The 11,302-nt window shown below is 37.3% G+C and overlaps 1 protein-coding gene across 2 annotated transcripts in view; it reads right to left on the bottom strand.

Moving 5' to 3' along the window:
• Positions 1-353: 353 nt before the first annotated feature.
• Positions 354-11,302, bottom strand: part of LOC132113919 (gamma-aminobutyric acid receptor subunit alpha-2-like) — a 70,414-nt gene continuing 59,465 nt past the window's right edge. The window contains exons 9-10 of one of the 2 annotated variants that reach the window (XM_059521977.1): positions 8,123-8,325; positions 354-1,918 (exon numbers count right to left, since the gene is read on the bottom strand). In XM_059521977.1, the coding sequence (XP_059377960.1) occupies positions 1,613-1,918; positions 8,123-8,325 (509 nt within the window). In that variant the 3' untranslated portion in view covers positions 354-1,612. The remainder of the gene's footprint in view (positions 1,919-8,122; positions 8,326-11,302) is intronic. The other variant, XM_059521978.1, reaches the window with a different exon arrangement.

Genomic DNA, 11,302 nt, shown 5'->3' with positions numbered 1-11,302 from the left:
AAAACCTGCCTAGAAAATAGTGCATTTGTGAACAATCATGAAGCACCAAGTCTAGTTACATTTAATGTTTTATGGAATGAAACTTACTTTCTTAAGGCTAGTTCTTAAAGTAAGAGCACACAAACAATGAAAATGTCCCTAAAGTATTTCACCCTCAGGCCATCCAAGATGTGGATTTGTTTGTTTGTTTCTTTATTGGAGCAGATTGATACAAATTTAGCATTACATCACCAATGGATTGTCTGCAGTGAATGGGTGCCGTCATTATGAGAGTCCAAACAACTGATAAAAACATCATCACAATAATATACAAATCATGTAAATAATACACAAATGGAATGTTTGTAAAAACAAATCTATCATTAAAATAATACACTTTCTTCAGTGAAAAAGTTGCCTCATCTGCAGTCTACAAAAGCAAAAACAATCCAAACGTTATGGTTTAAAGTTAAAACACATTAATGATGGATATGTTTCTTGGAAACGCAAAGCTTTTCACTTCATAAGACATTATTTGATGGACTGGAGTGGTGTGGATTATTTGTGGATTACTGTGATGTTTGGACTCTCATTCTGACGGCACCCATTCAATGCAGAGGATACATTAATGAGCAAGTGATGTAATAATACCAAATATGTTCTGATAAAGAAACAATGTAATCTACATATTGGATGACCTGAGTTGATTTTTAGCAAATTAAAATTTTTAGGTGAGCAATTCCTTTAAGTCAATTAAGATAATGTGTATTCCTAATTCCTTATCCATCAAAATATAACAAATTGCTCCAGCTCTGAAGAAAAAAAAAAGAGTAAACCATGCCATATTACTTTCATAATGTGTCCTATTTTAATAAAAAAAGGACACATTATGGAAGTAATATGGCATGCAATTGTGTTTTCTTCTTAACTTCAGAGTTCAGGTTGAATGAGCTTCTCACACAACCCTGATACAAGCTACTGCATTACAGACCTTTATAAAGGGATGTAGAGTCAAAAATCTGACAGTAAACAGATCTTGCAAAATGCTGTTAAAGGAACATTCCCAGTTCAATAGAAGAAAATAAAATCACATACAGTAAAGATACAGTGATGTGTGTAAACGGTTGATTTTATAAGTTTGGGGCTCAGCACAAAATATCAGACCATAAGCATAAAAGCTTGGTCTTATTAAAAAAAAGAAAGAAAAAAAGAAATATATATTAATAGGATACTTAAAAACAAACACATCACAAAAAGTTTACCTTTTACACCAAATAAATAAATAAATAAATAAATATATTAATCATTATAATTTTCTAATCTATATCACAGATTGAGGTCCAAAGTCAGATTCTCACAGAGCGAAACACGTCAAACTAAACATTACATGTCATTTTCACTACATACATATATACAAAGGCAAATGTCATTTCAAAAGCACTGCTGAAAAAGCTGTAGAAAAGAATGACAGAAAGAGAGAGAGAGATAGAAAGGCATCTTGCAACAATCCACGACACGTCTTTGTGGAGCAGATGGGAAAGAGCGTCGAAGCGTGATTATATTCAGTCCCTGGGTGGTTTTGGCCTAGTCTTTAGTCCTGCTTAATGGATCCCATCACATCCCTGGACATCGTCTAATAAGAGGGCATCATGTCTTTGATCACGGGTTCTCTGTTCAAATATGTTGCCCAGTATACCAGGTTGAATGTCCCGAAGAGAACTGGGAACATGATACGGGACATGCGGTCGATTTTACTCACACTGTTGAAGGTTTTCTTCGCCTCGGCTGGTTTCCCATCAGCTTTGGCCTTACCCTGTTCAGCTATGCTTCCCTTGGCGATGGTGGGGAGGACTGTGTCCTTGGTGATGTTGGGGGCATAGTTCGCTACGGCTACGGCATAGGCGTTGTTCTTCTTGATGACTGAAGCTTTCTCCTTCTTCTGTAAGGAAAGAGAGTTTGTCACTTTTAAAATGGAATACATTTGTCTGTCCTGTGTGGAGTGCTTAATGCAATTCTGTTGACACAATTTGGTTATTATACTGTATATGAAAGTGAGCGAAAACTATAATTTATAACCAGTTAGTGGGATGGGTTGGGGATTGCTGTGGAGTTAACAGCTACACTGGAATACTTATTAGTTTTTTATTAATTGTGTTTTGTTTTGTTTTCCAGTACAAAATATCTAAACATTCTTAAATCAAAATATATTTACTTGAGAAACACAAATACTTCAAATATTAAGTACGTTTTCTGAAAAATGTACACAAACGAAATTAGGTTTTTGCTCAAATCTAGTAAAACACGTACCAAAGTGATAAGAAAGTGTTTTTGTTTTCCTTCATTCATTCTGCCATCTGCAGATATTTTTCTTGTTTTAAGCAAAAATCAGCTTGATACATTTTTCTGCAACTACAAACTTTTCAAATTAAAAAGTGTTGAAAATTTTAATAACGACAACAACAAAAAAAAGACTATTCTATCTAATCTATAAATAGGTAGAAGACCATTCGTGTGCAAATGTAGACAAAAAACAAACAAACACATATAAAGGTACAAATCTTAAAATGCATAAATATAATGTCTAAATATTAAAACTAAAACCATTAAAACTGTTTTCTGTAAGTGCAACAAAGCAGGACAAATTTTATGTAAAAAATGCATGCCTTTTTTGGGGACTAAGGACTAAACTAAAATATATGTAAATATATGTATGTGTGTATGTACTGTATATACTGTACATATATACTTTAAATAATACTACAATAACACAGTGAAGGATTAGGTAGTTTAATTCTTCACTGTGTATTCTCAAATTAAACAAGATTTGTATTGCCATTTGCAGCTTATTATTTGACCAATTTCTGAGTGAAACAGGATATACAATGAGAAAAAAACCTAGGATGTGAAAAGTGGGTTACACACCACAATAAAGCTATATTTAATGTGTTTGCCTTGCCAAAACAATGCTAAATAGCTATGTCTCCTCTTAGTTAACATTCTCTATTAGCTTGTACAGCGTACGTGATTTAAAGACGACGACTGGCTACTGTCCACACTGACAGTATTCAATCTGCTCCAGTCTCCTGTTGTACAAACAGGACAATCTCAGTCTCAGACACTGTGGGAATGCAGCCTGTGTGTCTTATACATCATCCACTTGCCAGAGAAACCCGCCCAAGTTGTAGAACATGTGCGGTAATATGATGAGGAGTTGATGGGACAACTGGAGGTGTCGAGGATGAGCAGACTCATGATGAAGAATGGGAGGAAGATTCATGATTCAATAAGTTCTTGTCAAAACAGCAGCAGGAAAAAATTCAGTTGTGCCGGCGCAGATCGTACACAGAAAAACAACAAGATCCCACACATGAAAAACAGTCATTAATAACAACTTTCTCTCTCCATTAGCATGCGCACACAACACACACACACACACACACACACACACACACACACACACACACACACACACACACACACACACACACACACACACACACACACACACACACACACACACACACACACACACACACTGTAATGTGATACTTTAATTACAATTATGCAACATTTATGCCACAATCTTGCTAAATTTAAAAACAGGTTTATTGGCAGTATGGCAAAGAGAAATTAAACATTTTTGTATTTCTTCCTTTTAGAGTGAAAGCATGACATTATCTTGACAGGTAATAAAAGACTGATTGGATCTATTTCAAGTGCATCAGATTTAGACACCAAAAACTTGGACCACGAAATGGACATCTAGGTCCTGTGACTGACGGAGGAAGACATTGCAAAAATCAGCATAAACATGCCAATTCTACAGGCTGTCATTTCTGATTGGCTGAATGACCTTTAGTGGGAAGAATGTGATTTGTGGAAATTTGAAGGCTTATGAATAAGCAATGATCTTGTGCTACAGAGTCTGACTAGGGGAAGGAAGAGAACCTATGAAACTGATATTAATCAATCTCAGATAATGAGAATAAGACTCCAGATTGGAATTTGTGGTTGTGATGAAGATAAGTCTGTCTGAAAGACAGGCTGACAGTACATTTCAGGGTTGGCTTCACTGGATTACAAAAATTCTTTCAATCACTAAAATCAAATAGTCATTAAAATCATTTGACTGGAAAATAGCATGTAATGCAGTTTTGCTTGGGCTTAATTTTAACTGACAGTGCTGTCATAAATTTTGTCTGCAAACAAATGTCAGGTATATACTGGTCTTGGATCATCTTTCTCTCATTATCGGTTTATAAATGAGATTTTAAAATCTCTAAGATTAACTATTACACTTTGGGGTGTAACTTTTCCCACACTGTTTGCATATGAACATTATTTTAACATAACATTTCCCACCATATCTGCACCATAATCCATATCTAGACCATACAATCATAGAGATTTTTGACCTCAACAGTAAGCAACCATCTAGCAAACACCCAAGCATCAGCTAAAACATGTCAGCAACCACACATAAATGCCCTAGCAACACCTAGAACTCATTAGCAATCCACATCAACGCCTACAACATGTTATCAGCCACATAGCAATGCCTTAGAAACACAAAGAGCTTGTTAGCAAGCTATAGCAACAGATTGCTAACATGTTAGTAACCACATAGAAGAAAGTGACGTGACATACAGCAAAGTATGGTGACCCATACTCAGAATTCGTGCTCTGCTTTTAACCCATCCAAAGTGCACACACACAGCAGTGAACACACACACCATGAACACACACCCGGAGCAGTGGGCAGCCATTTATGCTGCGGCGCCCGGAGGGCAGTTGGGGGTTCGGTGCCTTTCTCAAGGGCACCTCAGTCGTGGTATTGAGGGTGGAGAGAGCATTGTACACGCACTCCCCCCACCTACAATTCCTGCTGGCCCGAGACTCAAACTCACAACCCTTTGATTGCAAGTCCGACTATCTAACCATTAGGCCACGACTTCCCCATAGCCATGCCATAGCAACACCTAAAACTTGTTAACAACCCTATAGCAACAGTTAGAACACATTATCAACCCATAGCAACACCTACTGTAGAACTCATAAGTGACTGCATAGGAATGCTTTAGCAACCTCCCACAGCAACATGGCAAAGTGGCAGTGAGTTTTACACAATAAATCACCACTCACATTTTCTTTACAAACTATATAAATAAAGAAATTTTCTTCTGTAATCAATCAGTTCAGATTGTTTGCATGAATAATTGCTAATGAATCTGTTCTAATAAGATCAAGATGAGTAATCTGTTTAATCTGACACTGACTCTGGCTCAAATGAACAAGATATGAGTGAAAATCTGCAGTACTCCGTAATAAGATCATAATGGACTAATGTGTGGTTATCTCACCCTGACCTGGAGCAGAAATACAGCAAGCTGAATGTATCATAGATGGCGTATGATTCTATCAGCATGGCTTTACAGGCAGGATATCAGGGAACTGCTGGAGAAGAAATTACTTTACAGAAAAAGACACAATGAAGTGCTGTTGTTAAGCATATAAAATTGTGACGAGTGGGGCGGGGCCGAGGGATGTGGAAACGAGCGAGGCCGGTGGAGTGATTGGAGATGAACGAAACCTGTTCGACCCACCGGTCTCGAGTCCCACGGAGGAGATGGAAGGATATAAAACTGGAGCGACGACAGTGAAGGACGAGAGAGGACCAGGCCTGGGCTTTACTTTATGTTTTGGTTTTTATTTGTGCGCATCAGTCGTCCGCAAAGGGGCTGATGCGCTGGTTTGTGTTTATTTTGATTATTAAAGTTTCATTTTGATTGTCCGCCGGATCCCGCCTCCTTCTTCCCGATGATTATGGAGTTTTGATTATTACAAAAATCAACCCCCATCTATTTTAAAAAGGTAAAGCATAATGAGACACAAATTGCTTTGTGTCCTAATCAAATGGAGAAACTTATTGGAAATGCAATAATAAAACATAAAATATAAAAATAAAATAATGGACGATTTATATAAAAATTAATTTATGTAACAACGTTGTCTCATATGTTTCTCCTAAAAAACGTTTGTCAAATATATGAATTTGACAAGAAATATTTCATATGGAAAGATTATGAAATTAAGGAAAGTAAGGCCTGGCATATTAAATAATCGTCTGAAGAAAACAACTTTTTTGAAACCATTTATCGAATATTTAGACAAAAATCTAAACATTTGATACATCAGGCTTTTATGGCTCAGTCTGATGTATGAGAATATGGAGCTCATGGGGAGAAAAAAAAATCACAGTTTTATTCAAAAGCCCAATCTGAGCAAAATATGCAATTTGTTGCTGTTATTTATATGGCCAAAAAGAAAGACACAATGCTGACAGCTTGTAATGTAAATAGGTGATAATATTTATAAGAGTATGCCAGACTACTTAGATAAAATTAATATAAAATATTAGTTGTCACTCTATACCATATGTGCCAATAATATGTCTTACATGTAATGCATAGCTTTATGATCTAAGCTCTGTAGTTTTATTGTGGAGGCAAAACATATAATTCAATGATTATTGAGAGATGAACAAATAAACATCCATCTGACAATCATATTTGACATTGACTTTCAATGTGATTTAAAAAAAAATGTTTATATATATATATATTACATCAAAATATATATTTATATATAAACAATCAGTATTTGCCCCACTCTGTAGAATGTTGCTCCACTCCTCTTCAATGGCTGTGCGAAGTTGCTGGATATCGGCAGGAACTAGAACACGCTGTCATATACGCCGATCCAGAGCATCCCAAACATGCTCAATGGGTGACATGTCTGGTGAGTATGCTGGCCATGCAAGACCTGGGATGTTTTCAGCTTCTAGGAATTGTGTATAGATCCTTGCAACATGGGGCTGTGCATTATCATGCTGCGACATGAGGTGATGGTTGTGGATGAATGGCACAACAATGGGCCTCAGGATCTTGTCATGGTATCGCTGTGCATTCAAAATGTCATCAATAAAATGCACCAGTGTTCGCTGTCCATAACATATGCCTGCCCATACCATAACCCCACTACCACCATGGGCCACTCGATCCACAACGTTGACATCAGCAAACCGCTCACACACACAACACCATACATAGTCTGCCATCTGCCCTGTTCAGTGAAAACCGGGATTCATCCGTGAAGAGAACACCTCTCTAAAGTGCCAGACGCCATCGAATGTGAGCATTTGCCCAAGTTGGTTACGACGACGAACTGCAGTCAGGTCGAGACCCCGATGAGGATGACGATCATGCAGATGAGCTTCCCTGAGATGGTTTCTGACAGTTTGTGCAGAAATTCTTTGGTTATGCAAACAAATTGTTGCAGCAGCTGTCTGGGTGACTGGTCTCAGATGATCTTGGAGGTGAAGATGCTGGATGTGGAGGTCCTATGGCATTGTGCTGTGTGATAAAACTGCACACTTTAGAAAGGCCTTTTATTGTGGCCAGCCTAAGGCACACCTGTGCAATAATCCTGCTGTCTAATCAGCATCTTGATATGCCACACCTGTGAGGTGGATGGATTATCTCGGCAAAGGAGAAGTGCTCATTACCACAGATTTAGACAGATTTGTGAACAATATTTGAGAGAAATAGGCCTTTTGTGTACATATGTATGGATAATCAAATAAACATAAATTGCTACAGTCCGGTATGGGTATATATCGTAAAATATTGCTAACAATATCAAAGCTATTCTAACATTTACTTTATAAAATTCAGTAAAGATTTCATATAGAAAAGACATGTGAACCACGAGCTGAATGTGGACAGATTTACAAATGTGTCTTTTACTTGCTAAAACAATATATAAACGGTCTATAAGATGATAGAAGGCATGTACTACTGTAGATACTGTAGGCTTTATAGGGATAATCACATTGCTGTCTAGGAGGAACAACTGAGATATTTAGGTGATCTTATTTTTTATTTTGATTTCTACATTTTTTTTGGACAAGCCAAATTCACAACAACATGATGTGCTCTTGAATTACCATCAGTCACTTCATTTGCCCCGTGACATCACATCACTCAAAAATGTACTGGACTGTTACCACATCAATCAATCTGATCCATACGCCACCCCACCCAAACAACACAAAGCATGCTGGGACATGATTAATGATCATTACCTTGTCATTGACCACACTCTTGCCATCCCAAGCCCAGCCCCGCTTGGTGAAGTAGTTGACGGTGGCGAACTCGATCAGGGCGGAGAAGACAAAGGCATAACACACTGCGATGAACCAGTCCATGGCTGTGGCGTAGGCTACTTTTGGCAGGGAGTTACGGGCGCTGATACTCAAAGTGGTCATAGTCAGTACAGTGGTCACACCTGAGAGGAATACAAACAGTGTTGGGGAAAGTTACTTTAAAAAATAATGCAATACAACATTGGACTACTTCCTAAAAAAGTACCGTATTATGTTACTTTTTATGGAAAGTAATATGTTACATTACTTTTGAGTTACTTTTAACATCTGGGCGGTGCTTGATTTTTGGTTTTTAATATTAAAAGTTCTTCTTTTACAAATGTAAAAGCCCTTTCACATCAAAAGTTACGTGAATGAATACGTGAATACATGAATACGCCTCAGGGTGAAGGAAATGTAAACTGATGTCTGTACAGTAGAGGGCGCAGCACAAACAAATCGCAGGAGAAGAAAGTTCAACACTATTCAGCAATAATAAAACTGAACACAAATGTGTAATTTTTGCTTAGTATGGTTGAATTGGATCATTGAAGGTCAGATGATAGATGATATTTTGCTGAGTGTGATGTTGTGCTGATATCTTAAGGACTACTGTGGACAGCTGACTCCTAAAGTTTTTGATATTCTGCATATTAAGTGTGGTGGTCAGTTCACAGCAGTGATAGAAAATTTATATTTTCCAATCTTTTAAATGTATTTTTACCTTTTATTGGGCATTTGTACTTTTTTCTAAAAGTGTGTATCATATTTTCAGTCAAATTCTTAAACAGAATCAGTCAATTAGAATATTAAGTCATTTGGGCTGTTACCAGGCAAATGAAATCAGTATTGACAAAATTAATCTTTGCAATGCAGAGAAAACACAGAAGCTGCACTAGAAGGGGCATTTAGATGCATTCACACACTGTGTGAAATGAAAACCGCCAGTAGCTGACAGCAAGTCTCTTTTAATAAGTGAGTAATTATGACTGAACCGAATCATTTAAATGCTTGATTCATTCAGAAACAAAACAGCGTCATATTGCTCAGAGATGCAAATTGGAATTATATTTGTTTGGTGAAATACAGCAAGAACAGTCAATATTGTGTCAAGTGTCACAATTAAGGGTTTTAATATTAAATTCTTGTTTATTGAACTGCTGTATAAAATCAATATTACATTTGCGCGATACAGATTAACTATATGAAATTAAATAAATATATACATTTGTAGCCGAAATGACTCGAACCAGACAAATTAAAGAGTCGATCAGGGCTGTGTTTGTTTCACAGAACAGCTTTCAACATTAACACCACTAGAACAATTATTGACTATTTCAATTCGGAGAAGAGATTTGTCAAATTTGTTGTTCGTAATTGAAATGCAACGCTGGGCATCACATGTAAACCCATGAGAGGTAAACACTTCCATGGACTTCCCCCACTTAACAGAACCAGACTGAAATTCCTAAGGGGGAAGGGGCTTTGAACCTCCGGTCTCTCCACAGAAGTCTTTGTAAAGAGAATGGCAAATAAACTGTCTTTTGTACATATATATGGACCAGAATGAACTCAAAAAGACTTATAAATGAATCAGTCCATCGCTTAACTCCATATTCATTTATATGTAACCCACACCTTTGACTATCTTGTTATAATCACTTATTGTGAATGTCTTTTAATAACTATGGGATAACTTAAGGATTCATAATCATGTTTGGTATGTTTGTGATGGAAACTGCTTGCTTTAAATAGGCCTGACAATCAAATATTTATCAAATGTATCATATTCGTGTTATAGGAAACATGTCCAAAATTATACCCTGCAAGAGCGGGAAAATTCGGACCACATGCTTGGTAAGATAAACATATGATTTATGATGCCCCCGAGCCAAGACAATATCTGATTGGTCAAGACAACATTTGAGGTGTGGCCAACAGTCCAGTTTAAATACACAGGACCCCATAAAATCTATGCTTTTAGTTGTAAGCTTTTAGTCTCTAGCTATGCTTCTGCTATTAGTCATGTCTGCTTTTTAGTTCTAGCCTTGCTTTGGCTATCAGTCATGCCAGCTTTTAGCTTTGCTTCTTAGCTTTAGCTTTTAGCCATGCTGTTTGTCATCACTGTTCTTTGAGCGCGGTTCCAGAGTGCTTCAGCCTGCATGCTGGTTGCTACTTAGCCACGATGAGGAGAAACACCACCTATAGTCTCGTCAAACTTTATTTCTTTTCTTTTCCGTTTGAGAGTTTCGTGTTCTGAGTTAAGTTTTGTAACGCCGTCTGACCTCGTCTGCGCATTCAACTTCAACCAGCCCACACAACTCTGCATCTTCAGCCAACGCCCAACCAACGGGCTTCCCAAGACGTCACTTCAACGGCTACTGAACTTCCAGCCAATCAGCAACAACTTTACACAGGCAATGTACCTTCAGACATTTGTGCTGGTGTATCTAATATAATTTTAACCTCATTGAGGAACTCAGTGCGAGGGTTAATTAAGTGATTGATGGTTGTTCATGTCTATGCAATTTAACATATTGCTGTAAACTTGGGATTCCATATTTCCATTCTCTTAAACTCATCCTTCCCTAACTTTTGATCTTCCTGCAACTTGTGTGAATGTATGAGTGCGTGCGTTTATGTGTTAAATTAGTTTATATGTCTTAGATTTATCTAATAAAGCCTTATTCATATTGAAAAGAGAAGTATCTTGTGTTTTGTGCTTACAAGTTAATGTCTTAAACTGCCGATCTTGTTACTGTGCTAATTAATAGTGTTTTCACTATAGTTTGGATATTAATATCCAGCGCAGATTTGATGTTAAACGGCTCGTTCAGTGAATTGCAGGGCGTCTCAGTGATCAGCCGTGAAACAGTGATTCTGTTCAAATTCCCTTTAAAATCTTAAATGATTCCCTTTGAGCTAAATTGACCTGTTCCCTTTACATATTTCTGCCCCCATATCCCGAATTTTCTGATCACTCAAATGCATATTAATAAACTGAATCATGCAGTGAAAGAACGTGCCCTGGTGCAACCTACTAGACTTCCTTTATTGCCTTAGCTAACTTTAGCTAACTTGCATATAACTTAGCTTTCTCATGAGTCATGGATGTTAGCA

This window comes from Carassius carassius, chromosome 33 (genome assembly GCF_963082965.1).
Source record: "Carassius carassius chromosome 33, fCarCar2.1, whole genome shotgun sequence".
Lineage (NCBI taxonomy): Eukaryota > Metazoa > Chordata > Actinopteri > Cypriniformes > Cyprinidae > Carassius > Carassius carassius.
This window is presented reverse-complemented; position numbering and strand designations above follow the sequence as displayed.